The sequence below is a fragment of the Corvus hawaiiensis genome, chromosome Z, assembly GCF_020740725.1.
Source record: "Corvus hawaiiensis isolate bCorHaw1 chromosome Z, bCorHaw1.pri.cur, whole genome shotgun sequence".
In the NCBI taxonomy this organism is placed as follows: Eukaryota; Metazoa; Chordata; class Aves; order Passeriformes; family Corvidae; genus Corvus; species Corvus hawaiiensis.
This window is the reverse complement of record NC_063255.1, coordinates 14,864,826-14,891,687: the sequence shown is the minus strand read 5'-3', so window position 1 is coordinate 14,891,687 and position 26,862 is coordinate 14,864,826. Positions and strand designations below refer to the sequence as shown.

The 26,862-nt window shown below is 44.7% G+C and overlaps 3 protein-coding genes across 5 annotated transcripts in view; 1 reads left to right on the top strand and 2 right to left on the bottom strand.

The window, feature by feature from the left end:
* Positions 1 to 13: 13 nt before the first annotated feature.
* Positions 14 to 14,350, top strand: ARHGEF39 (Rho guanine nucleotide exchange factor 39). The gene is made up of 11 exons (XM_048291902.1): positions 14 to 75; positions 1,240 to 1,325; positions 2,598 to 2,790; positions 3,758 to 3,852; positions 4,248 to 4,368; positions 5,368 to 5,486; positions 7,178 to 7,248; positions 8,981 to 9,109; positions 12,636 to 12,865; positions 13,743 to 13,831; positions 13,997 to 14,350. Exons 3-11 carry the CDS (start codon positions 2,644 to 2,646, stop codon positions 14,010 to 14,012), a joined length of 1,017 nt encoding a protein of 338 aa, XP_048147859.1. The 5' UTR covers positions 14 to 75; positions 1,240 to 1,325; positions 2,598 to 2,643; the 3' UTR covers positions 14,013 to 14,350.
* A 1,243-nt stretch (positions 14,351 to 15,593) lies between these two features.
* On the bottom strand, positions 15,594 to 16,808 carry MRPL17 (mitochondrial ribosomal protein L17). The gene is made up of 3 exons (XM_048291903.1): positions 16,332 to 16,808; positions 16,178 to 16,246; positions 15,594 to 16,103 (listed from the first exon to the last, which is right to left on the bottom strand). Exons 1-3 carry the CDS (start codon positions 16,503 to 16,505, stop codon positions 15,840 to 15,842), a joined length of 507 nt encoding a protein of 168 aa, XP_048147860.1. The 5' UTR covers positions 16,506 to 16,808; the 3' UTR covers positions 15,594 to 15,839.
* Positions 16,809 to 18,283: 1,475 nt separating this feature from the next.
* Positions 18,284 to 26,862, bottom strand: part of CCBE1 (collagen and calcium binding EGF domains 1) — a 96,510-nt gene continuing 87,931 nt past the window's right edge. For 2 of the 3 annotated variants that reach the window (XM_048291899.1, XM_048291900.1), the window contains 4 exons: positions 24,952 to 25,091; positions 24,835 to 24,870; positions 23,848 to 23,883; positions 18,284 to 22,314 (listed from right to left, as the gene is read on the bottom strand). In XM_048291899.1, the coding sequence (XP_048147856.1) occupies positions 22,081 to 22,314; positions 23,848 to 23,883; positions 24,835 to 24,870; positions 24,952 to 25,091 (446 nt within the window). In that variant the 3' untranslated portion in view covers positions 18,284 to 22,080. Of the gene's footprint in view, positions 22,315 to 23,847; positions 23,884 to 24,824; positions 24,871 to 24,951; positions 25,092 to 26,862 lie in introns of all 3 variants that reach the window. The other variant, XM_048291901.1, reaches the window with a different exon arrangement.

The following is a 26,862-nucleotide window of genomic DNA, read 5'->3' as shown; positions in this document are numbered from 1 at the left end:
GCCCCCGCTCCGCCCCGGGACCGCCCGTCGGGGCGGGGCCGCCGTTTGAACGCGGGGCGGCGGCGGGACCGGCAGGTAACGGGCGGCGGGGACGGCGTGGGACCGGGACCGGGACCGGGACCGGGACCGGGACCGGGACCGGGACCGGAACCGAAACCGGAACCGAAACCGAAACCGAAACCGAGACAGGGACCTCAGCCGCGACCGGTGTCGGTGTCGTGTTCCGTCGTGTCCTGATCTCAACCCGTGGAAAGGTCCTGGGCAGCATGAAGCCCTGTGCAGCCCATCCTGACTTTGGCGGTAGTCCCGCTCCGGGCATAGGTCTCAGCTGGATGACCCCTAAAGATCCCTTTGGCTAAACTGGTCCCTGATTCCACCAAGTATTTCCTGAACCCATGTCACAGTCAGAGAAAAACATCTGGTTAGCGTTTAGTTAAAATTTTTCAGCGCACCCGCGTTCTTTTTTACTGGAAACATTTGTTTCTTTAAAACATACTTAAGTTGTTTTAAAAAAAATTCCACAAAATCTGGATAATGAATGAAATGCTTCATTTTTGGTCAAGAAAAGCATTCTGTTGAATCCTGTAAGACTTTTGATGGATTTTTTTCTCATCTGCTGAAAGAATCTAATACCCTTGGTTTTGACTGATCACAAAACCACTTTTAAATACCCAGTAGCACAGGCGAATTGAAGGAAGGCTAGGTGCATAGTTTACCTACAGTATTAACTCCTGCGATATTTTCTCCTTTATGCCTCAGGGTGGCGGAGGACTGGCTGTGGGCTCCAGGGTTTCTCCCTTTCCCTTCCCCTTACCTCGCAGTGTGGGATGCGGGGCCATGTGGCCCTTGGACCTGACCCACCATGTGGTTACACTCCTGAAATATCAAGAGAGGCTCTGCTGCAATAATAACAGGAGATTTTTTTGAGGGTACTCGAAACAGTTAGGAATGTTGGAGGGCATGCTGCTAATGGTGCCTTATAAGGTAGTTAACAGTAACAGAGTGTGTTCAGTGGTTTGTGAATGTGAGATGGAAGAAGCAAGCTGGAGCAGTTCTGTCACTTGTAGGTGAAGTGTTTTCTAGTGTACCCACAGGCTGCAGACAGCTCTCACCCTACAGACCTGTCACAGTTAGAATATATTGTGCAATAATGGGAGTGCTTGAACTTCTTTATGTGAGCAGTAGATGGTTAAACCTGGTATAACTTGTTCGTTTGTTTTAATTATTGTGCGTTAAAAGAAATTGGTCTGCAAAATAAACATCCTGACTGCAGTCTACCCTGGCTAGAGGTGCTATGCGAATGGCAGCGATTTAGTCCATTGCTGGTGAGTACTTTGCAAATGCACACGAATAGAATCATGGAATGGTTTCAGTTGGAAGGGACCTTAAAGACCACCTCCTTCCAACACCTCTCCAAAGCCCAGAGACACCTTCCACAGGCAGGGTTGTTCAGGGCCCCATCCAGCCTGGCCTCAAACACTTCAAGGGGAAGACCAATGCTAAGCTTTGGGTGATGTTCCCTGCCGTGCTGCCTCCATCCACGCCAGGTCTGCCCTGTTTGACCAAGACGGAAGGCCTTGGTTAGGCTTATGGCTGTGCTGTAAGTGAATATGAGGGTAAACCCCTGGAGAAGCCGCTGCTACTGTAAAACACTGCACATGTCCCTCAGCTCTCTGGACTTTTGCAAACTCATTAAATGAGTCCTGGTTCTCATTTGATGTGAAGCTTTTGTTTCAGACATTGATTTATATACCTGAAATGTCTCTGGAAGATGGTGTTTGACAAATCTCCTTCTCTATGATGACACATCTTTCTGTATTAGTGTATCTCGTCCATGTGGGAACCAGAACTTTTTGGAGGTTACTCAGATTCCAGTGAAACTGCAGACTTAATGCCTGGGCAAGTGTGCAACTGCCTGCACTGCATTTTCATCAAAAGAACAATATCTATCCGCTGTTCTGCTAAAACTCCTCTTTTACTGAGAGGGCATGCTGAAAGGGGGAATGTTTTTCTGTGTAACAAAATCATGATACTGTAGCAGAAGAGCAGAGCAGGAGCAAAGCTGGTGTGATTCACAGCAGTTGTTTGGCCTCTCTCACTTCCAGAAGCACAAATTACTGTTAGTAAATGACAAAGCAAACCACTCACTTCTTAGTAACCTCCATGGGAAAACAAGCACGAGTGGTCTCTTTCTCTTCTGTTTTCCCTCACAAGACAAATCTTATGGTTGTTTTCTACTCCTATCCACAGTACCTCTTCCACCCACTAACTTGCTTGAGTTTAATGAGAATTTCACACAAAGCATGGGAAGGGCAAAGCACAGGAAGCAGTGGTTTGCACGTGGGATTGTGCACTGAGATTTGCTTACAGATATATTGTCATGTACTGCTCTTGCTTTCACAGCCTGGTCTCTCTAATGCTGTGCCTCTTGTTGATGCAGGGCCCCTGTGCCCAACGTGACGGAATACAGAAGGAAACTCTTAATAACGGTTGTGGCAAATGACTTCCTTTATTTCATAGGAAAGTGCAGAGGTTTTAGTTCAGAATCTTGCCCTGCAACCTGGGTTATTCTTTTGTAATGTGTCCATCTTTCTTAGCTCTTCAGGATCCTTTAGATCCCTGTATATCAGCCCTGACTCTGCCATGAGTGCCTCATCCCTGCTGTTTGCGGTTGGAGCAAACACTGTGGAAGACCAGAGGGCTCGCTGGGAGAGAAAGCGCAGCCGGACAGCCAAGGAACTGCTGGAAACGGAACACAAATACCTTGAGCAGCTGGATTTGGTGCTCACGGTGAGTATTTCTGCCCCTTCTGATATGTAGGTGTATTCAGACAGCACATACTTATCTGTGTTTTCATGGAGAAGGGTCAAGAGCAAGACTTTGATACATCCCTAACGCCGGGACACCTACTGTGGCTAAAAGGGTTTTTTGTTGTTTTTCTTTTATGTCCTCTGTAATATTCAATAGCTCATGGGTTTGGCCTTTTAGCTTTGTTCTGTACACAGACATAAATCTTTCAAGTTTTGATTGAATAGGGGGCTCACCTTAAGATGCCTGAGATGTATGAACTGTAGGGACACAGACAATACAAAAATTATGGACAAGAGAGTGAAAAACAGATGCGTCTGAGGACACTGAAACAGAATCTTTTCAGTGTAGTACTGTTGAATCTCAGTAGTAGTGCAGTAGCGTTCACTGTACAATCTTTTCAGCTGTAGTATTGTTCCATGTGTTTACAGTTATGGTCAAAGCTACAAGTAAGGCTTACATCTGATGGTGGATATCTTAGGTAGACATTCATGATGTTTGATATCCTTCTGAGCCAAAGAGTGTTCAGGCTGCAGCTTCTGGCTTCTGCCGTGTGCCACAAATAACCTTTGAGTGACCTCAGAGGTTAATAACCTTTGCAGCCTTCTGGTACTTGAAGGGGGGTTATAAAAAGAGGAAGAGTGACTTTTACACAGGCATATAGCGATAGGATACGGAGGAATGGTTTGAAACTGAAAGAGAGTGGGTTTAAATTAGATGTTAGGAAGAAATTCTTTACTGTGAGGGTGGTGAGGCACCGGCAGAAGTTGACCAGAGAAGCTGTGGATGCCCCATCCCTGGAAGTGATGGGCCAGGTTGGATGAGGCTTGGAAGGTGTCCCCGACCAGGTTGGAAGTAGATGGTCTTTAAGATCCTTTCCAACACAAACCATTCAGTTTGATGATTTGTGAATTCTACCTGTTTGAAATTCTTTTTCTTTCCTACTTAGTACTTTGTGACGATTTTAAAAGCCAAAGGGACGCTGAAACCTGCTGTGTTGGAAACTATATTTGGACCCCTGGAATCCTTATATTCTGCCAGCCAGTAAGTGGACACAGGATGCAATTCCTGTAATTATATTGGAAGGACTCTATGTTGATGAGAAAGTAAGATTTGGGGAAACAAGGCTAACATGTTGTTAAACAGCCATTCACTCCTAGCACTGCTAGCCTTAGTGGCACTTGGAGGTGTCCCTGGGGATCTCCTGATCTGTATCACATATCTGGGTACCCAGTTACTAGACAGTGGTTTAAGCCCAGTAAGTCTGCTCCACAAGGTGTTCTGTGGCTCACTGTCTGACCTCCAGGCAAATCTGGCGTGGAAATTGGATGTGAGGTGGAGAATGGTAAAGGAAGGTCACCAAAGGAATGAATCAGAAGGAGTTGTGAAAATGCCATCTGTAATGCATCCTTCACAAGCTTTTTGCTCCTTGTGCACAGTGTTCTGTCATTTCACCTGGAGAAAGGGAATTTGGGACCAGGACTGGAAAATTTTTGTCAAAGTCTGGATTTTTATGGCCACTATGCAGAGAATTTGGAGCAGGCAAATAAAACCTTGAAGGTAAATACCTACTTTAGTCTTCATATTATTTCTCTTTTTCCATTCTGTGAAATTGGCACATCCTTCCATTTGTCTTCTGTTTCTGGAGTCATCAGTGTTTACTTTTTCTGGGCTGATGAAATTCAGGCTTTCTTCCACAATAAAATGGTGAAAATTTCTCTACTTATTTAGAGCTTCCAATTTCTGATGCTTTTTTCAGGTGTTTGTGTGTGTATGTGCATATGGTGAGCACAGCTTTCTCAAACAGTATTTACTCCTGCTCCTTCCTAGCTGGCAAGCCTAGAGAATTTCCCGGCTTTCACTATGATACAGAGATCTCTTTCTAGGAATTGTCATGTCTCCTAGTCTTTCCCACTACGACCAACTATATGCTAGTAGTGGTATTTCATTTCCTTCACAGTTTTTTTTCCTATGGTTGAAGAAAACTTTTTCTTCCCACTTATGTCTCCAATTACAACCTGTTTTCAAGAAATTTTGGCAGGATACATATTTATTCCAAAATCCTGACAGCTGTATCTGGAATTTAAACCACCCAAATTCCAGTTTTTGTCCATGCTTGTCCCCAGATGCAGAATGTACTGGAATGTTTTCCTTCTCTTGTCTTTGCATGCATATATTCATGCTTTTGATTTTCCGAGAGAAAAAGCCATTTTGGATATTTATCTTGAGATGATGGGAGTGCAGATCTGCATTGCTTTTTCTTGAAAGGCGTGGCACAAAGCCACAGGGGCACTCCTTGTTTTCCTAACTGGTTCAACCTTCTCTTTTTCTTTATTTCCATTTTCTGTGCGTGTATTAAAGGGGGATATTGCTTCCATTGGCCACTGGAATGGATAGTCAGGACAAAGGCAATGGCCTGCCCATAGCCACAGAAGAAATTGATGCTTGTGGGACTGAAGTCATAAACTCTAAAGTGAAGAGTTTGAAGCTCTGGTGCAGACTAGAGCACATAGTTATTTCTGTAGTCTCGAAGCTATACCCCTTTTCTGCTGCACACAGGAGCAACTGAGGAAAAATAAGTCATTTCGGCGGTTTAAGAAACTCCAGGAGGCTCGACCTCAGTTTCAAGGGAGGGAGCTAGAGGATCTGCTTCCTTTGCCCCTGCAGAGGCTGCACCAGTAAGTAAGCAATTGTGAGTCTTCAAGGGATTAGCATGAGAAGGGATAAAGGAATGTAACTTTGTTTTTATGAGAGGGAAAGTTGCCTAATTTGTCTCAAAATCAAAACATTGAGACAGCAATGAAACAGACCTGAGGATGTGCCTACAAAGTGGAATCCATGTACATGGATGGGAGATGATGCAGGAAGGTTGGTGTGTTTAGCCCTGGCTCCTATGCCCTTCCTCTAGCTCTTGGGTAGAATTGGAGGCTGCCATCTCAGTAAGCTACTGAAGTTTGGCCCTGAATGAAAGCAAGCTGACTGAAATGCTGCAGAAGTGGTGCTCTCTGCCAGAGATGCTTTTGCTCCATTTTTATGCAGATTGCTGACCTGGAGCAGCATTGTGGCTCTTATAGATGGTTGCTTTTGGAGAGAAATGAGATTAATGAACAGAGGAGAGCTTCTCTTTCCTCTCTGGTTATCAGGGCCTTATGCTTTCCTCAGATTTGATGCCTATCACATTTGTCTGAGCCTGGACAGATCCACTGTAGATTGGTGCTTTTCCCTCTCAAGGCAACAAGCCTTCCAGGTTTCAGGAAGTGTTTAGACAACACTGTTGGACACGTGGTGTGATTTTTAGGGTTATCCTGTGCAGAGGCATGAACTGGACTTGATGATCCTTGTGAATCCCTTCCAGCTCAGGATATTCTATGATCATCTCCCCTTCGAAGAGGCAAACTGACTGCATGAGGAGAGTGCTGCATGCACTCATGGGCAGCTCTTTCTTGGGGAGGGTGTGTGGGTAATAAAGGTGGTTTTCTGGGAACCCAGATTCTGCTGCTATAGATCCAGCAGCTGTTTTTTAACCATCTAAAGCAAATTGGAGAGATTGAGCACCTTGTTTCTTTGAAAATAACTTGGAGAGATCATACCAAAGTCTTTCATGTAGCTTTATATAGTGTTTTTAATCAGCTTGGCAGAAATAAACTTTAAGCTGATTGGTGGGATTTTACTATAATTCTTCATATACTTCCTTTAAATTTGCAAAACAGTAGTATATTTGTTGCTGTACAACTATTTGGAAAATTGTGAGCTTTTTAACAGAAAGTCTAATTTTTTCATTAATCAGATCTATCATGTTCAAGCTTCCTTAAAACTCTCCTAATATATGCACTAGGTCATATGAGTTCTGCCAATCTGTGAATCTGTTAAATTCCTATTGTTTGACTTTATTGGGAGAAAGCATTTGCAGAGATCTTATCCTCTCCAGTAAAGACTGGGAAGGAAAAAAGAAAAAGGCGGGTCCTAGTTCTTATAGAAATGCCTTTATTTTCTTGTATGGGCAGGAAACATGGTATGAACGCCACCATTCAGATACTATTAAAAATAGATTGTTCAAAGAGAAATTTGTGACTTATTGAAGGCATGTTTATGTGAATTCTGAGAGAACCTCATGAACTTCAGTGATTTGTGAGGCTGCTTTTATTGTATCCCCAGGAAAAGCCCAAGGTTTGCAGATGTACAAAATACTTGGGTTATTTTAGTTGAGACATCTGATGATAAAAAGAATGCGATTGAAGTATGACCAAAACTGCTTTGTTAGGTTTACTCTGTCCCCTGGTCAAGTGTTTTTCACCGTGCTGTCTAACAGGAGGTGCTCCTGCTGTTCTTGGTATCTTGTTGGGAATTAAACCTGCTCTCTCCAACTCAGGTACAAGCATTTCTTCAGAGACCTGCTGCAGAACACCAGCCCAGACACTGCTGAGTACCAGAAACTTGCAAGTATGATTCTACCTGTAAATGCTGGCACTTTGATCAATGATAGACTCCTTGCTAAGAATATTTTGACTACCACCTCCTGCCTTTTTCCACAGGAAGAAAATCTTCTTTCTCTCTCTGGGTTACTATTTTCCTTCTCTGTCTTGACAAAGATGTCCCTAAGAACACATTAGGAGTAAAAATACATTGAATAACTGCCTGTGAAAATGGCCTAGTAGCTAGGTTAGAGAAGTGGCAGCTCGTGTTTTTTAAACTCTGCTGCTTGTGAGGCACTGGAACAGGTAGCTCAAGGAATTAGTTGATGTCTCATTCCTGAAAGTGTTCAAGGCCAGGCTGGATGTGGACCTGAGCAATGTCATGTATTTGAAGGTGTCCCTGCCCATGGCTGGCAGGTTAGAATGAGATGATCTTTCAGGTCCCTTCCAACCCAAACCATTCTCTGACTCTCTGCCTCAATTTTCTAGGATAATTCATGTCCTTCATGCTATATCCAGCCACTACAGGTGCCCCCCAGGGCTCAGTACCAGGGTCAGTCCTGTTTAGTATCTTTATTGATGATCTGGATGAGGGAATCAAGAGCACCCTCAGTCAGTTTGCAGATGGCACCAAGTTGGGTGGGAGTGTTGATCTGCTGGAGGGCAGGAAGGCTCTGCACAGGCTGGATCCATGGGTTGAGGCCAGTTGTGTGAGGTTCAACCAGGCCAGTTGCTGGCTCTTGTCCCTGGGTCACAACAATCTGCCACAGGCTGGGACAGAGTGGCTGGAAAGCTGCTGAGAGGAAAAGGCCCTAGGGGTGCTGATCCACAGCAGCTGAGCATGAGCCAGTGTGTGCCCAGGGGGCCAAGAAGGACAAGGACATCCTGGATGTATCAGCAATAATGTGGCCAGCAGGACCAGGAAAGTGATTTTTCCTCTGTGCTCAGTACTGGTGAGGCCACACCTCAAATCCCATGTTCAGTTTTGAGCCCTTCACTGCAGGAGAGACACTGAGGTGCTGGAGCAAGTCCAGAGAAGGGCGATGGAGCTGGGGAAGGGTCTGGAGCACAAGTCCTGTGAGATGTGGCTGAGGGAGCTGGGGCTGTTTAGCCTGGAGAAAAGGGGTGACCTGATCACTCTCTACAAGCACCTGAAAGGATGTTGTGGCCAGTTGTGGATCGCCCTCCTCTCCCAGGTAACAAGCAACAGGACAAGAGGAAATGGCCTCAAGCTGTGCCAGGGGAACTTCAGGATGGATATTTGGAGGCATTTATTTATGGAAAGAGTTGTTAAACATTGGAATGGACTGTCCAGGGAAGTGGTAGAGTCATCATCCCTGAAAATGTTCAAGAAATGACACTCAGTGCCATGGTCTACCTGACAAGGTAGTACTCAGTCAAAGGTTGAACTTGATGATCTCAGCAGTCTTTTCCAACCTAAATGATTCTGTGATTCTCACAAGCATTTAACACCACTTGTAGGACATTTTCCCTGTTTTTGCTTCCAAGTCCAGGAAATCATTGCTCTCTCTAATGTTTCATTGGCAAATGTTTTCTAGAACTACAGAATTGTTCGTTGGAAAAAGGCTTCTGGATGTCATCTAGTCCAATCTCTTGCAGAAATTCCTGAATAAAGCTGTTGTTGATATTTAGTTTAAAACTTTGTTTCTTAATTTCATACTATTTTTGCTTAGCAAGATGTATAAGGTGAAATAAGCATTCATTTGTGGTAACTTCAAGGTATGCTGCTATAATTTCAGAGGCTGTGAAGTCTGTTTCTGAGGTATCTCAGTGGGTCCAAGACATCTTTGATAAGAGAGAGAACTCCTTGCAGCTACTTCGGGTTCAGAAACTGCTCAAAGGACAAAAGACTCAGGTTTTGACTCCAGGTGGGTTTACTGACAGCTCTGTTTTTCCTCTACTGTGCTGAGATACATGGAGATATGTTCTCCTTCATCTCTGGCTCAACTCACATTAACCAGTTTTCCCCTACTGCCCAAATTCAGGTGGTAAAAGAATATGACTACTAATTCAAGCACTTTTTTTTAAGTTAAGAATTTTAGAGTAAGGATAAGCAACAGCTTAATTGCCTGACATTCACATAGGAGAAGCTGATGTGGTTAGAAAGTTAGGAGACCAATAAGGTCAGGAGTGTAAGTCCCAGGTGGGAATGAAAGAGAGACACTAGAACATTTTGGCTGAGTGTAAGTAGTTGTATTGTCCCTCCTCCATTGCATAGCTGGATTGCATGGCCATAGATTTCTGATTGTCAAGGGCCCAAGGACTGTGCTGTTGTTTGCCTTAAGCTACAAGACTGATGGAATTCTTCTCACACCCTTCATATGGAGAATTTTCTTCTATCTGCATGGTTAAACTGTGCCATAAATCAGTGTATCAGTGTTGATAGCTGAGATAGATAAAGCCACAGTCACTGGCATGTAAGAATATTTAAATGCATAACAGGTCTTTTATGTGACTGGGTGTTCTCCATGCACAGACCACACTCCAAGCTATGTATGAAATATTGTGAGAAATGTGCCCAGTCTGGGCAATTATGAAACCGTCACCTGGGGCTTCACCTATAGCCTCACTCAACTCTGCGATTTCAGAGGTTATCCAGGCACAGTGCTGCAGCTGGAGAGGAGTGCTAAAGTCACTGTGTGTGACGGTCTCTAAGACAAGTACCTCCAGATGTGAATGTGGTTGAAATTCATACCTGTGGATCTTTGGCTGAAAAAAACCTTCCCCAGTGGGATGGCGAAAGACTTGGAAGGATAAAACTGAGAAAGCTCATGGGCTGAGATAAAGACAGTTTAACAAGTACAGCAGAAGCTGTTCATGCAAACAGTGTAACACAAGGAATTCATCCACCACTTCCCGTGGGTGGGCAGGCATGTGTTCAGCTATTCCCAGGAAAGCAGGGCTCTACCACACATAGTGTTTGCCTGGCAAGACAAGAACCACCACTTTAAAACTCCCCCCTTTTGTCCTTCTTTCCCCTCATAACAGGCTGAACATGATACCATATGATATAAAATGTTCCTTTGGGGAGAACGGATTGGGTGTCCCAGCTGGGATCCTTCCCAAATTCACGTGCGTTCCCAGCCTCCTCACTTGTGGGATGAGGAGCAGGAAAGACCTTGATACTGAGCAGTGCTTACACAGCAATAAACAAAAGATCCCTGTGTTGTCAATGGTGTTTTCAGTGCAAATCCAAAACAGCCACATACCAGCTACTATGGGAAAAATTAACTCTATCTTAGCCAAAGCAACACAGCTAGAACAAAGGTTACTTATCAGAGGTTATTCTCAAAGATGCTCAATGGGCAGATTAATTTACAATTCTCTTTCCTGTTCTTAGAATCCTTTCAGTGATGCCAGGTGAAAGGGAGCTAACACAGGTATGCTCTGCTTATACTGAGCAGAAGCATGTGCTGGGGTGCCTGGGCACACTTGGTGTAGTGTGTAAAAAGGTGTAAAAGGTGTAAAAATGTAAATCAGTTATCCTGAATATCAGAACTAATAAAGTAACACCATGACAAAAAACCTCCAAACACCCCAAAACAGTATAACTAGACCAGAGATGGCCATTGTTTGAAAGTGTTTGGTCCACTGATTTTTCGGTCTCTGAAAATTCTGAGATGCAGTAGGACAAGCGTTGAGGGTCAGTAAAAGCATTTCCATTATCTAGGACAGAGAATTCTTGTAGTCCTGTTTTCCATTGGCTGGAGTAACATAGTTACCATTAGATATGAGAAGCAGAAACATAAGAGGCAGCTGGAGCTTGCAAGTTTTGGTCCAGCTTTCCAGAAACAAGGTAGCTTTTGCAGGACAAGATTGTGTTCTGTTGCCACGAGGAAGCAGGAGAGAAAACAAAATGTTGTAGATTAAGAGCGAAGGGTGAGTGCTGGAGATGGTGTCTCACATTTGCCAATGCCTCTGAGAGGTCCTGCTCCCAGTGAGGAGACCCTGCTTTTCTTGCTGCCTTCCATATTTAGGACAAATACTGTATCAGCCAGAACTGCCGCCTTAACTGAGCACATTCTTTCACAACAATTTCTTAGAACTTGTACGTCTGGGGATCCTGGACATGCATCTATATTCCAAGACTTCCAGTACAGTCTGGGTCAGACTGTATGCCTCTGAGTCTGATCACAGCATAGCCTGAGGGAAACAGCTCCCAGTCCAGCCCCATGCTGCTGACACCATCCTCCCGTTTGTTTTTTTAAACAGGGATTGATTCCTGCACCTCACCCTTGTCTTCCTCAGTTTCTTATTCTGATAAGGAGTGGTTCCTGTGCAATAAGCTAAGCAGGAATCCACTCACCTCTTTTTTTTTGTGACTGTAGCATGCTAATAAGACACAATCCATAATAAAAACAAAACCGAGGGTTTTTTCCTAAAAGGTTCTTAATAGCTCACACAGAAGCTAAGGCATGAAAGAGTGACTGAAATTCCCTGGCACATGTTTTCTAGACAAGACCAGGTGGCAACACCTTGTTACGGCTTTACATTTTTATAAGTAATCTTACTGGCAGGTGTCTTCATAACTCCTGTGAGTTGATGGCTATCTTCCACAAAAATCCTAGTAAGAAGTCCTGCTTTAATTATTTCATTTATTTCACTATTCAATTTTTAAAATTGCTGCTTACAGCTAGGCTTATTGAACTGTTTTGATTACTTTCCTCTTGTGTTATCACAATTCATTTCACAGGTGGATGACACTGGACTCAGTTGTGCAAGAGAGGTTGATAAGGTTGCCTACTCAGACCTTTCTCATTTTGTATCTCCTTTGATGCCTTCTCTTTAGAACAGTCATCTGCAATCTGTAATCTCTTGGTTACTGTAGGTCTGTACATAGTTAGATGACCTGTGAAACATAGTTTTGTTTTAGTTTTGGGGAGGAGGGTTTATCTGTTTAATTAGCACACACAAACAAAACAAGGAAAAAATAATAGATTTTCAAAGCTGAAGCTAGCTTCTGTTTCACCACTAATGACAAACAGCTGGTCAACACAATTTAAGGTAGTTCATGCTGCGTTTTCTGAAGGCTTATGTTAATTTAACGTTATGCATATCATTTTCAAACCGTGTTTTTGTTCTGATCATTTTAAAGAGACTTGCATATGATAATATACTCTTAATTAACATAGCAGATTTATAACATCTTCAGCTGTTCCTCATATACTAAGCATTTTGGGCTGGTTACTGCTTCTGCACCAGTGTTATCCACGCTGGTGGACTGGACTCAGCTGACATCAGTGCCTTCTAGTGGTTGGAATTGATGTAGAACACGGCAACCGGCAAGGGTGGCTCACACTCTATTCCTGTTTGTGTCATCACATCCTTTCCTTTTTATTCCCTCCCGCCCTTCCCCAGATCTCACAGCTGTCTCTGTTTCCCCTGCATGCCCAGGGCGCTGGTATATCCGGGAAGGCTGGCTTTTGGTGGTGCCTTCAAAGGGAGAAGAACTGAAGCGCAGGATGTTCTTCCTGTTCTCTGATATCCTCATTGCAGCGAAGCCCTGCCACCCACTGCACCTGCTGAACTCGAACAAACTGTCCTGCCAGGCTGTCTACCCACTCCACCAGTGCTCAGTGGATAAAGTGTTCGGCCACACGCAGAGCCAGGGAGGGCTCCTCAGTGTAAGTATTCCCACCTGTGCCAGGCAGAAGAGCCAGTGGAGTCAGACCTGGAAGCAGGTCTCCAGCTGTCTCAGCAGAAGCAGGACCGAGATGATAAGAGTGGTGATAAAATGCAGTGAAAGAGTCTGAGTTAGGGCAACCCTTCCCTTCTTGAGTGAAGTACTTTTCCTTTCATGGCATAGAGCCTCCTGCACATTCTGGGGCTACAGGCTGCTGGTTGCTTCACTTAGCTCAGGTAAGGAGCTCCACTAGGACTCTGACATGCCCTCATCAGAGCCACAGGTTTGGGGGGGGAGCCCCACAGTCAGATGACAATGAATATGTAGCATTACACTGACTACAGACTGAACATGTAGAAAAACAAAGTCAAGAAGATGTGAGTGTTATTACAACAGCTGTTGTTTATCTAATTCCCTGAGGGCTGCAGATTCCTTGACAGGGGCCAGAGTCTTCTGCAGGGGTTTCAAGGTCAGTTCTTCCAAGGTTGCACCTGGGGCTGTGTTAGCTTTTTTTGTGAGCTGTGACAAAAAACTCTTTGAGCAAGCTGTGACCTGTGGATGATGGCAGTGGAAGGATCCCTAGGGACAGCTTGGAATATGTTAGAAAACTGGATGATGAGCTGCTGAGAATTGTAATTGCTCACCTCCAAATGGGTCAAAGTGAGCTATCAACTGCAACTGGAAACAATGGAGAAGACTGGCACTTGTTCTGTACTGTGCAGCCTCTGGCTTTGCCTAATATTAAGGCTAAATTTTTCTATCTGGGAAGGAGAAGGGTGAAAATCAGCACGCAGGGACTGAATTCAGTGGTGATGACCTTCTTTTTACTGGAGTTGCTGCCTTGGCAAGGAATGCCACAGATTCTGTTTGCCTTTCAGCTTTCCTTTCCACAGAAGACACTGCTGTTGATGTCCAGCAACCAACAAGAGATCCATGACTGGTACCGGAGTCTCACAGCTGCAGTCAGGTAGGCATCTATTTTCCAGAGGTGGAAGGGGACAGGACATAAAAGTGACCATATGGACCTGTGTGTGGATGGAAGCAGCCTGACACTGGCAGCCAGGATACAAGGGAATAGTAAGGACAGATTTCCCATATTAACTGTGAAATTCCCCTTTGTTTTCCTCCACAGGCAGCTGAAAGCCTGACCCACCTGAGTACAAGACAAACTGGCAGGACAACCACCTTTGTGGCAGAAGCTTCCACAATCTTAGAAAATGTTCAGTGACATATAGCAGCACTGCATTGAGAGGGACTATACAGCATGTTCGTGAGATGATGAATGCTTTGTTAGCTGCCCTTATGTTCATACAGATACCGCAAAAAATGCATTTGTACATTAAAAAAATCTGTATTATGGATTTTCCCCAATTTAGCTTAGAAGCTTCTAGCTTTTCTGCACTTTAGTAAACTCAGATTATTAACTTAAGGTCAAGCAGATGGGAGTGTGACTTGTTTTCCCTAATTAAATGCTTTTTTAAAGGTATTCTTGTATTTTGTTAAAGCCTCAGCATGGACTTTCAATAATGTGGGAGTTTCACATCAGTTTGGTTCAGAAAACATCTATTTGAATATGGTCAACTTGAAAGAGGACAATTTCAAGCTTATTAGAAACATGAAGATTAAGGTCTGTCTGAACACTGACCTTTTAGCAGTTCAACTGTTTTTTCTTCTTCCTTAAGCAGTGCTACCCATCTTTAATTTCTCACTGGGGTTAATTAAAACAGAACTGGTACTCTGTGAGATAAATGTCCCAAAGAGAGAATACATAATGCATTTTTTTTGGTCTTTCCATACAATTAACTTGCTACACAGGATCACCCGTTTAAATGTCTTAAGTTTGTGAAACCTGTGAGGAAGAAATGTGACAGGAAGCCACACTGGTTCCGCTGTGTTTTGCCAAGAAAGGATGGGCCAGGTGTTCTTGAGGTCCCTTCCAACCCGGTATTCTATCCTGTGATTTTACGTTCAGGTTGGTTTTGTTTTGGGCTTTTACACTTCAAAGTTATAGCTAGGACTTTCAAGTACTAGCCATGCTTGAAATCAGAGACAAAGCTAACAATTTAAGATTCTTATTGCTCAGTAGTTATATCACTCTGAAAAAGTTCTGCTACTGCCCCTTTTTGTTGTAATAGAGCAATGTGGAGATTTCCTGCAATCCTGCACTTGAAGTTGGCATGTCTGTCAAGTTCTGGCCAGAGATTACTGTGACTCCTGCCTATGTTATCACCTTATGAGTTCCTTTGGTTGTCTCTTTATAGGACTTAGCTCAGTGTTACCTTATCTGCATTCGGTGCCTTTTAAACAGCAGAAGTATCTTATTTTTCACCAAACTTTCTGTTCTGCAATGCTGAACACTGGCTGCTAGAACACACTTGTAGCTCTGACACAGGGATTTGGGACCAGAAACTCTAACATACCCATTTTTCTCTAGGGTAAGTTACTAACTTGCAAGCACAGGAATTAAGCTGTGCCAGGGTAGGTTTATGTAGGACATTAGGAGGAATTTCTTCACAGAAAGGGTGAATAGACACAAATGGTCTGCCCAGGAGGTGGTGGAGTCACTGTCCCTGGAGGTGTTAAAAGAACGACTGGATGTCTTAGTGCCATGGCACTTAGTGCCATGCTCTGTTGTCCCGGTGGTGTTTGGTCATAGGTTGGATTTGATAACTTCAGAGGTCTTTTCTGACTTAAATGATTCTCCAAATACAATTCAAATACAAGCAAACTGACTTTTTGAACAAAGTTTATTTACACAGAGAATATAAACCATCAGGCCTCCTAGCTCGATTTCCTTCTCCTGCTGAGTCACTATTCAAACCACTGGAAGCAGCCAGTAAACTCAGCCCTTGCCGCGGCAACTTCCATCACCCTCCAGCCCTCCTGCCACACCTTCCCTTCCCGTGCCCCAGGATAGCATCCGGCCCTGGTGCGCGGGCAGCTCCCCTGGAGCCCGCTGGGGGCACAGGGGGACCCTAGACAGGGGTTCCCCGGGAGGCGGCCGCCCGCTGCGCGTCCTGCCGGTACCCCTTGAGCAGCTGGTTCAGCAGCGTCTTGTCGGAGTCGCGGCGCGGGCGGACGAGCGGCGGGAGCGGGTTCCCCTTCAGCTCGATCACCGCCATCTTAGCGCGGTCCAGCCCGTCCCGGTTGGGGATCTGAAGCAGGCGCGTGTAGCTGCCGGGGTGCGGCTGGAAGCGGGGCGCCAGCACCTTGAACAGCTTGTGGATGAGGTCCTTCTCCTGCGGGGCGGCACGCTCAGCCCCGGCACCGCGCCGGGCCGGGCCTCGGGGGTGTGGGGCTGGGCGGTACTTACGGTCAGCCAGAAATCCGCCATGCGCATGGCGCGCTCGTCCTTGTCCCCCCGCTTGGCGTAGTCGATGAGCTGCCGGGAGGAAGGAGGCGGTGGGTGAGAGTGCCTCGGCCGCCCGCCGCCCCCCGGCCCGGCCCGGCGCGGTGCCGCCGCTCACCCGCTCGGTGTAGCCGCGCATCTCGTCGGCCCGCGCCCAGGGCGTCTCGATGCGCTCATGCCGCACCAGCGCCGTCACCAGGTTCCGCAGCAGGTCCAGGCGCGACCGCGGGCTGAGCCCGAGCCGCCGGTACACGCGGCCATGCGAGATGGCGGCCGCCACCGACAGCCGCATCCCGCCGATCGACCGCCCCCCGGCCCGGCCGCCGCCGCCGCCTCCCGGTAGCGCCCGAGCGCCGCACAGCGCGCCGGGAACTGTAGTCACAGCCACACAATCCCACAATCCCGCAATCCCGGAACGGGTTGGGTTGGAAAGGGACACGGCGGGACTCCTAGTCCAGCCTCCCTGCTCGAACAGGGTCGTCCTGGAGCACGCGGGATAGGAGTGCGTTCATGCGGTTGTTGAGTGTCTCCGATGAGGGAGACTCCGCAGCCTCTCCGGGAAATCTGTTCCAGTGCTCGGTCACCCGAACGGCAAAGAAGTTCTTCCTCATGTGCAGGTGGAACTTCCTGTGCATCGGCTTCCGCCCGTTGCCTCGTGTCCTATTGCGGGAAACCACCGAGCAGCGCTTGTTCCATCCTCTGACATCTCCCTGCAGATACTGACAGGCGCTTAAATGCCCAGCTCGCTCAGCCTTTTTTCATAAAGGATGCTCCAGTCCCTTAATTATTTTTGTGACCCTCCTCTGGACCCGGTCCAGGAGCTACACGTCTCTTGCGCTGAGGAGCCCAGAACTGGACACAGCCCTCCATGCTGAGGAGAGGGACACGATCACCTCCCGCACGCTGCTGGCATTGCTCTTCCTCATGCAGTCCAGCCCGCAGCCGTCTGACCGGGACAGGGAGCCGGGACAGAGCCGGCGGAGCTGGGAGGTGGCTGCGGGCGCAAAGGGGCCGCGCCGCGGCGATCCATTGTCCCGGCCGTCCTCTGTTAGTTCTTTTTAAAACTATCGGAGATGAGCTAATTAAACAGGCAGATTTTAAAATGCCTAACTTTAATACACTGCTGTGTAACTGGTTAAAATTAAAAGGACGGCATCATCATGTCATACGAATACCATCTGGCTTTCCCCAAATACAGACATCAAGTAACTGAGATTCTGCTTTTCGTGAATTCTTGACAGTTCTGTTATCATACAGTCACGGAACAATACTACTAGCAGGATTCCCAGTAAAACTGGGAACTCCTTTGTCTGCCTTTTCATTCTTAGATCTGCTAACAATAGATTTTTGTCTAACATTTTGCCTCCACTATTTACTTTGTTTACACATTTACCCGCATGTCGGCGATCCTGCATCCTGGTGGTGGAGTCGGATCCTGCATCCTGGAGGTGGAGTCGGATCCTGCCAGGGAAGACAGCCAGCCCGGCAGGGTGCCAACCCTGCGGCTGCCCCTGAGGCATTGGGCAGGCAGGGTGGGCTCTGCAGGGAGGAGGGGGCAAGCTGGGCTCCTCGCTGCCCCTCAGCTGTCGGACACAGCCTGCAGGATGCTCCTGGGCTGCGGGAAGGGGCTCCACTGGGTGCGTGCGAGGGGCAGGCAAGGCCTGATGGAGCCTGTGTGTTATTCCCTCTTTTCCCCATCACTGGTGGCGGGATGCCAGACAGCTCCGGACCCCCGTATGGCATCCCCAGGATGTGCAGAAGCTGCACACACTGGCAGCATGGGGTGGGACTGCTGTATCCAACCTCATGTAGTCCTGATGTGGCACAGGAGCCACCATCCGTCCACAGAGCAGAGGTGGTTGTGTGCTTTATTCCCGTAAAGACTGAAACCCACCCTAGCTTGCAAGAGCACATGCCCCAGAGTCAAAGAACTAAGACAGTATTGTTCAGCTCCAAGAAAAATGCTAGAAGGCAGCGTAAGGAGGTTTCCTGCCATCTGTTTCTTCAAGCCAACATCACTGTGTTTCAGAGAAAGGGCGATGTGTAACAAAAAAGCAGCTACCAACAGTGTAAGAAAAAATATCTTTGTTATTACGAATACATCATAAAATCACAGTCATCTTATACACATTTTAGTATTTCATATATAAATAAAGTGAACAGTATAGTTATTGGAATGTGTAAAAGGAACAAACATATGGGGTTTTTTTAATGTGAAATTAACAGAGAATTGGACCCCATCCCCATCTTTTGTTGCTGCTCTGGGACTTGGTACATTAACCCTGAAATACTTCTAGGCAGAAGGCTATTCAAGCTGTGATGCCAACAGCAACTCCAGGCATTACCCTAATTCCATTTACAATCAATTTTCCTCTCCTTTTCCTAATTTCTGACTATATAGGAGTTCTTGTGTGTCAGAACTACAGCTGTGTAAGAAAGACTAAACCTTTATGTACCTGGCACAGTGTTGAAAGAAAAAAATTTTCAAGATTCATGATTTTGTTAAACCCATTAACAATCAGAATTTTCTCATCACTACACAGTCTTGCAAATGTTTCCATTAAATATATTTCTAATATTAATAAAATAACAAATTCTTTATTATCCTTCTGCTTATAACTTGATGTCTTAACATCAAAATAATATTTCTTTCTAATAAAATTATACATATCATTTATATGAAACAAAGTTGTCATGTGCATGAGCCTAGTAATGAGACTAGCCACAACTGTAGAAGTTTCTACTTTCTTGTTTTGGATTCTTGGGGGAGTTTGTAATTTTTGGAGCCACAGAGTAATAAATAATTTGCAAGGTTATGTCTTCTCTGGCTACCAGTAACAAAACTTAAGATTGGAAATGATTCCTCTGCTCTGGCTGTATGAAATGTTGGGTATGCTGAAGAAAATGACACTTTTCTAAGCCTTTATGTGCTTACAGCAAAATCTGAATGAAAAGTTGCTGATACAATGTGTTATGAGTTATCATACAGTTAATCAGAAATGAGAAAGTTCTATGCAAAGATCTCAGCTGCATGCAGACCGAAGGCTGACCCTTCCCAGCCAGCTGGGCTCAGTGGGACTCTCGCTGTTGCTTGAATTCCTATGTCGTGTTGGGTGGACTTGTCTTTTCCATAGTGTCCTCTCCTTGCTGTTGACACTCAAACAGTTTTGAGGCAGAAAATCTGGACAGAGGAGGGCAAGGACAAGGGGAAACCCAAGGAACATGTTCTGTGACCTTTTTTGTATGAAGCAAGCAATGTGAAAGCCAATGAAAGGGAAGTCACTGAGGTTTCCACTCAGAAAGGCATGTGAACATGTGCTATGTTTATATTCAAGAACCTCTAGGACAACTTTCTGTACTTACAGTGAAATATGTATTTTACCTGCTTTTCTGGTCCAGTCTCAGAATAGCCCTTCCCTGGATACTTACACACGGCAGGGCAGTTGTCACCTCCTCCTGAATTTGATGGTCAAACTGGGGGAACTTCTCATTTGGTATGTGTCTCTATTTGGAAAAGCAAAACTTAAAACTAAAATAAGTGCCTTTTTTAGAATACATCACCTTGTGGGCAGAGGGCAATAGAATTTAGTTGAAATGAGTCACTTAGGAAGTGACTCATCTAATGTAAGTTAGATCATTCAGTATCTCATGGTCAAAAACCTGCAGCTACTAATTCTCTAGTGGGATCCAGCCTGATCCAACAGGGTGCAGTGGTAAACATATGCAAGAGTTCCATAATTTGCTAGATTTAAAAGTACAACATTTGACATTTAACAAATTTAATTAAAATTGCATATTCATAAATGATGTAATTTATACTCCGTTGCCTGCTTGAAATTAAGAAAATAAGACATAAATGCCTCAGTTCATACTGTCTTTCAGGTTTTATCGAGCCTGCTGCATATAAGACCGTCCCTCTGTTGGCCACAGGTTCCTTCTTCAGGTCTCCCTTATTATGTGATTCACAAGATTACTTGGATCTGCAGCTGCTGGCAGAGCTCCTCCCAGACAGAGGAGAAGCCCAAGGACCACAGGGTGAGATCACTGTAATTTTTTTTCAGCTATCCCCACAACTTAGGCATTGCTTTGTAAATACTGATACAGATATAACATGAAAAGAAATACAGAACACTTGTGTAATGCCCTTGCTTGTGGCTTAGTGGCAGTGAGAAATTGGGAAACGGCTACAGGAATGAGCACATCCTCTTAAGAGAACACACAGAAGTTATAGAAAAGGCTAGACAGCCAGCTGTTTACACAGCCTGACCTGTAGTGATGCTGTCAGGATTACACCAACTATCTTTTGGCCCAGAGAAGGGAAGGGAATCCAAGCCTTTATGTATTATCTGAAAAGGCCCTTCTTATATTTTCACCTGTATTTATTTTACTAGAACATGCAAGCCCTGGCAAACATGGCAAAATAACAACTTTTTCTTTACATTTGTAACATGGACACTACTGAACACTAAACATACTGTAGAAGTAGCAGCTACACAGACTCAACATTGAAATTTTGTGCTTAATATACTCCTTTATATTCTAAGCATGGCAAAGTCCTCAGCAGCTGTGGTAATCCAAAAGAAATGGCAACATACATCATCCATGAGGTATGGTATAACTTGTGCATCCAATTTTCCAGTGTAAATAAAGGGCACTCCCTTTTATCCCCATTCATAATATAGGATCCCATGTGCAGTATCTCACCTTAGCCATCCTCGTACCAGTTGAAATATTTTGTCATGTGCACTCCTGCACCTACTCACACTCCTCATACACCCAGCCAAACATGCTGCCACTCTGTGTTCCAGTTTGGTGAACGCCATTTAGTTTGGTCTCATGCAGCAGAGGAACAAAACAGATGGAAGCTCTTTGCAAACATGAGGCCTTCTCTCTGGTGTTGATTTCACTCAGACTTCAGAATTTCACCAAGGAAGACCTGCACCTGCAGGATGTCAGAACTGGACTCTTTCTGCAAGGCTGGGATATATTTTGTGCTTGCCAATAAGCCTGCTTGATTCATTTTGGATTTGGTTTCCTGCTTTAAACATCCCCTTTATCTTGTTCATCTTTGTGTAATGTATCCGACATGAATCTGTTGAGAAAGAAAACTGGCCTTCACACTGAGGAGTGGGGCAATGGTAAAGAAAAAGTAGTGTTTGTTTAAGACAAACACATCTTTTGACTGTCTTTGAATGATACTCTAGCAACACAAAGCCAAATAATTTCCAGATCAAGCAGCAGCACCCTTGTTTAACCCTTCAACTTTTTTTTTTTTTTTGCCTTTTTCTGCCATGATGAGGCATAATAGAGGACACGTCTCACTTACAGGTGGCCTGCACTGTGAAACAGGGATCCACTTCTCACACTCTCCTAGGCCTGGGGACAGTAGCTGGAGACTCGAGTTCAGTGGTATAATTTATTTGCATTCGTAAAGTAACTATGGACCAAGGTATTTGTTATTGACATCATTCAGGGATGATGTTCAGCTAACCCTCTGTCCCTGGCAAAATTTGGGTACTGGGTCATTTGGACATAGAATGCAAAGTAGGCGGATGGAATGCTGTGGTCTGTGTTATTAGCTAGAGCATGCCTTAATCATATTATATGCTAAGAAGGTTTTTTTGATAGTCTAGGTACAATGCACAGTGCAGGCTTGGCGATATGGAATTTCTGCAAGGAGGCTACCATGAACCAGGAAAGCTACAGTACAGGCAGCATGGTTCAGGAAAAGCAGAAATAATATATATATATATATATATATGTATATGTGTGTATATATATATATATATATATATACATATTACATTTTCAGTGCATTTTTTTATATAGAAGAATTCTAAAGAGGCTTTGTTTTTCAGTAGGCACAGCTAAGGATGGTCTGCCTTCTGTATCCTGGTGTTTCTGGATGTTGCCCGTGGTTTGTAGTCTTCTCCGGATCCAAAATCCACTGTGTCATGATAGTTTGTGAATTCCTGAGGTAATGGAAACTCCTCTGTTGATGAATGAGTCCTGTGTCCAAACACTCTGTCTTGCAGCTCAGCGATGTCGTTTCTGATGTCTGCCATCATCAGCAATAGGAAATCAAATGAACCCGGTGGGCCCTGCAGTCACAAGGCACTGCCATTAATAACAATCCACCTTGCTCTTACAGTTTTCAAACTGTCTGATAGAATTACTCCTGCAAGGGTTGTTCAGTAAAATACTGCTTCATACCAGTTGCCAAAAGCCAGTGGTCTGGTTTTCAACCGACTTTGCTCAGGAAAAAATTTTCAAAAGAATCAAATGTTTTCGCAGACAGAGCCTACATTTACAAGATGCTCAGCCCTTTTGTCACTTAAAAATTGCTTTGCTTCATAAGAGTATCTTGACACCTCATGGGAATAGAGGAGATTAATCTTGGTTCCTTCTCTTCTTGTTTATTAAACTGACAGAAATTACATTCTTAGAATGATTAATCAACAAATTCTTTTAAGACTGCTGTTATTTGGCAATTGTCTTTTCAATAGGATAACCTTGCTGCTGTCCATCACTTACTGAGTATATTGGTAATTACAATGCAGAGAGTATCTAATTTTAGAAAATCATTATTTCTTTTTAGCTGACTTCACACAGTAAAATAAGCTGTTTAATAGTGAGCACACCCTGCTGGGCACACTCTTAAAAATCAACTCCACCAATGAGAAAATACCATAAGTAAATTCATAGATCATAGAATGGTTTGGATTGGAAGGGACCTTAAAGATCATGTAGTCCCAGCACCTCTGCATGGGCATGGATGCTTTTCACTAGACCAGGTTTCTCAAAGCCCCTTCCAGCCTGGCCTTGAACACTTTCAGGGACGGGGCATTCACAATTTCTCTGGGCAACCTGTGCCAGTGTCTCACCACCCTCACAGTACAGAATTTTTCCTAATATCTAATTTAAACCTGCTCTCTTTCATTTTGAAGCCATTCCTCTTTATCCTGTCACTACATGCCCTTGTATATAGTCCCTCGCCATCTTCCTTGTTGGCTCCCTTCAGGTACTGGAAGGCTGCAATTAGGTCACCCTGAAGCCTTCTTTTTTCCAGGCTGAACAATCCCAACTCTCTCAGCCTTTCCTCATAGGAGAGATGCTCCAGCCCTCTAATCATCTTGGTGGCCTCCTCTGGACTTGCTCCAACAGGTCCATGTCCTTCCTGTGCTGGGGACCCCAGAGTTTTTTTAAACAAGTTCACCTGAAAACAGATTGTCAATACTCGTTCCTTCTTCTGAACTCAAAACCTATAGTTTCACAAATCCGAGAGAGATGAGGGACAGGATTTTAAAAGGTTCTAGAGATCAAATTCCCATTGAGAGCAGGGTTAGAACTGTACTAAGTAGCACCCTGCGTGGTTCTGCCTTCTAAGGGTGTCTCAGTGCCACTGTAAGGCTGAGGTGCATCCACAGGCCTTTGGTCGCACACCCAGTAAGGGAAGAGGTTTGTAAGAAAAAACATTTGGATGAAAACAGGCAATTACTTTGTTTCCAACAACATTTTCTGTGTATGTAAATTATATGTTCTCTTGGCAGTTTTTTTATTTAACTTTTGGCTGACCTGTAGTTAGTAGTCAACATGATTCTGTTGTGGAAATTCCTCCTGTGTGGAATACTTACAGGTATCCCCTTTGGTCCTGGTGCTCCTCTCTCCCCCTGTAATCAATTACACCTCAGTTAGTTTGCTGTGACTAAAGGAAATTAAAAAGTCACCATTTGCCTCTGCAAAAAGTCACCATTTGCCTCCCTTACTGTCCCCAGATCCAGAATCATCAGCTCGTGTTTCTTTGTAAAAAGAAAAGGAAGTGAAGGAGGAATGCAATAAAATTGTTGCTTATTCTAGTGGTAGAAGAGTGGGGCATTTCTGATATTTCTCCTGGACAGTAACAAGTGAATCATGAACAGGAAGAATTCACAGTGAATGACAAGGGCTAAAGCATCAAAGTTTCTTCACGGAAAAGCCAAAAAATCTGCAGAGAAAGAAAAGAATGCTGTGTGACATGCAACCTGACAGGACTATTTGCAAGATTTTAGGAACTGCAAACACAAAACAGCAGAAGGGTGACATGAAGGAGTGGGACAATGTGGTGGCTGATTGACCTGTGGTACAAGAGACAGAGAGAGTTCTTGGTAAGACAGTTTCTGGTGCCAAAGACTTAGTGGTTATGGTGAGGGAAAGAAGCCTCTCCCAGGATGCCTTGTTCGGTTATGTCAATGTACCCCAGTTCAGCTTCCCCAGTTGGCTCCTGGTGTTAGCCACAGCCCTGTACTTAAGCTCGAGCTGTCACGTGCTCGGGGTCATTTGCCTCTAGAACCCTTCACAAGTTGTAGCAATAAAGTGCCTTCTGTGGAACTCTAAGCAAGGACCCTTCTCAACTCCTTGACGTCAGCTTAATATTACTGAAGCCATCCATGCGTCTGTGCGTTCATGCATGTGAGCCACAGAGCCGGCAGGGACCCCAGTAATAGGACAACAGGATGTTTTCATCTTAGCAGAGGAAATGAGGTGGTGTAAGGGTGTGACTACAAGTGTGTAGGGTCTCTCTAGCAAGCCTGCACTTCACATGTGCATGAGCCCGTCTTATGGAAATTAGTACCTCTCCTCACCTTGCTACCATCTCTCCCTGGGGCACCAGGTGGGCCCTGCAAGAGAAAAGAAAGTGTTCACAAGTTGTGGAGCTAATGGCAATTGTGCAGTGCATGACAGGAGACAAGAATACTGACCACGGGGCCCCGTCTGCCCTGCTTAATGTGTGAAATGTCTGGAGATGGGCCCATAGGTCCCATTGATCCGCGAGGGCCTGGCTGTCCGGGAGGTCCAGGTAATCCAGGAGCTCCTTGACTCCCTTTAGGTCCTGGAGCCCCTGAAATCAAAAGCAAAAGTTACCTGCTGGGGAAAGCCTTCAGGATATTTCATCAAGAAGTGGGGAACAACCATTTTTTTAAAGACCCAAGGGCGTGGTTACTTTAACACACCCAAACCCATGACAGCACAACCAATACATCTGCATCTGCACATCAGCAGCCATCTGACACAACATTAACCCTTGCCACAGTAGCTACAAGAGATGACCACACAATTAAATCTTGTGTATAACAAGAATTTGAGTCTGCCAGGTGCTTAGGGACATAGACTGGGAATGAAAACAAAAGCAGAAATGCCTCATTTTCACACAAGGAAGAACAAATCACAATTGAGGGACATCTCATAAAAAGAAAGCCTCAGAAGACTCATGGGAATTTTGGGTCATTGGCATCTACATGACTGACACAAGCAAGCCCTTTCCAGTGGGAGGCTGTGCCTCTTTTGCCCAGTGCAATAGCCAGTGTGTTAGGGGCAAAAAAGGCTCTGTTCTTCCATTTTGCTTTATATTGTTTTCAACTTCTGCTGGTTCAGCAGAGCATGTTACTTTTTAGGAAGCACTCAGGCAACAAAACATATGTTTAGCTCAAGAGAAACAGTAGAAAACGTACACCAGAAAATCAGTCACCTGAAACAACATTTGCAGACAACAAAGACCACTAAAATGTCACTAGTTGAAACACTTCATGATTAGAGGGGGAAACACTTCTCTTCATACTGAGGGCACATGAAAGACATAGAGAATAAAAGGCACAGAGTGAAAAGGATTCAGCAGGACTGAATACGTACAGTTAGGATTTTCAGAGAGAGACAACTCAAGTTTAGTGATGACTCCCTGTGACTCTTCCAGCGGGGGCAGCAGGGGAGGTGAACAGGAATGGTTTCAGGGAGAGCAGAGTTCTACAGTACCTCGGACAGTTCAGTCATGGGGAAACCCAGTGGGTGGGAGACCTGCAGGGTCAGGCCTACCTTGGAGGGATTGCAAAGCAACCCACTGTACCATCAGAGTCTGTTGCAGAACCTCTAAACATACTGTCCTTGCACTTACAGTAAACTGAAGACCGAAGATACTCATCCTCCAGGAAAATGAGATAAAGATACAGAAAACAAAGCCAGACTGCAAAAGGGGGTATAAATGGGAGGATGGGGTGCAATTCAGAAGGGAGTAAATTAAGCCTTGTAAGGAATAGTTGCCAGTCCTCTGTAAGAATCCTTCTGAAATCCAGCACAATGCTAAGATTCCTTGGATTTATTGCTAACCCAAAATTAGATCTGCATTCAATAGAATTACCAAAATTTTGAGTATTCCTGGCTGCCAGGTACAAGGTGTCTGGATTAAGTTTGAGCTTTAGGACCTCTCTGTTTTTTGCATTATTTCAATCTACAACCTAACAAAGAAGGTGTGAGTGGAGTTATAATTTTCTTTTCATTTTCCTTTGGATCTGGTATATGACATAAAACCAACAGATGAATCCTTGCAAATCAGGCAAGGAAAAATAAAAGAGTTGGCACAAACTCCTACAAACTGAAAGCACATTTTCACCTCTACAACTGATAGTGAACTAAAGCAATAGAGATTCCTGAAATGAAGCAGAGAGTGTTTTAAGACAGGGTTAAAATACAGGAAATAACAAGTGAAGCAGGTGAGATATCCCAGGGAGAGGGGGAAATTTAACGCATACAGGACAAACACAGCTTGCATGCCAAGAAACATATGGATTCACAATGGATGATGTTAGACAACTGGCAGAGGCTGACCATAACAACCATAA

Coding starts and splice junctions, on each gene's coding strand:
- ARHGEF39 (XM_048291902.1), top strand. CDS start 2,644: ATGAGTGCCTCATCCCTGCTGTTTGCGGTTGGAGCAAACACTGTGGAA. Junction 2,791..3,757: donor AGCTGGATTTGGTGCTCACG/GTGAGTATTTCT, acceptor TTTCCTACTTAG/TACTTTGTGACGATTTTAAA. Junction 4,369..5,367: donor AGGCAAATAAAACCTTGAAG/GTAAATACCTAC, acceptor TGCTGCACACAG/GAGCAACTGAGGAAAAATAA.
- MRPL17 (XM_048291903.1), bottom strand. CDS start 16,505: ATGCGGCTGTCGGTGGCGGCCGCCATCTCGCATGGCCGCGTGTACCGG. Junction 16,247..16,331: donor TGCGCGGCTACACCGAGCGG/GTGAGCGGCGGC, acceptor TCCTCCCGGCAG/CTCATCGACTACGCCAAGCG. Junction 16,104..16,177: donor TGGCGGATTTCTGGCTGACC/GTAAGTACCGCC, acceptor GCCGCCCCGCAG/GAGAAGGACCTCATCCACAA.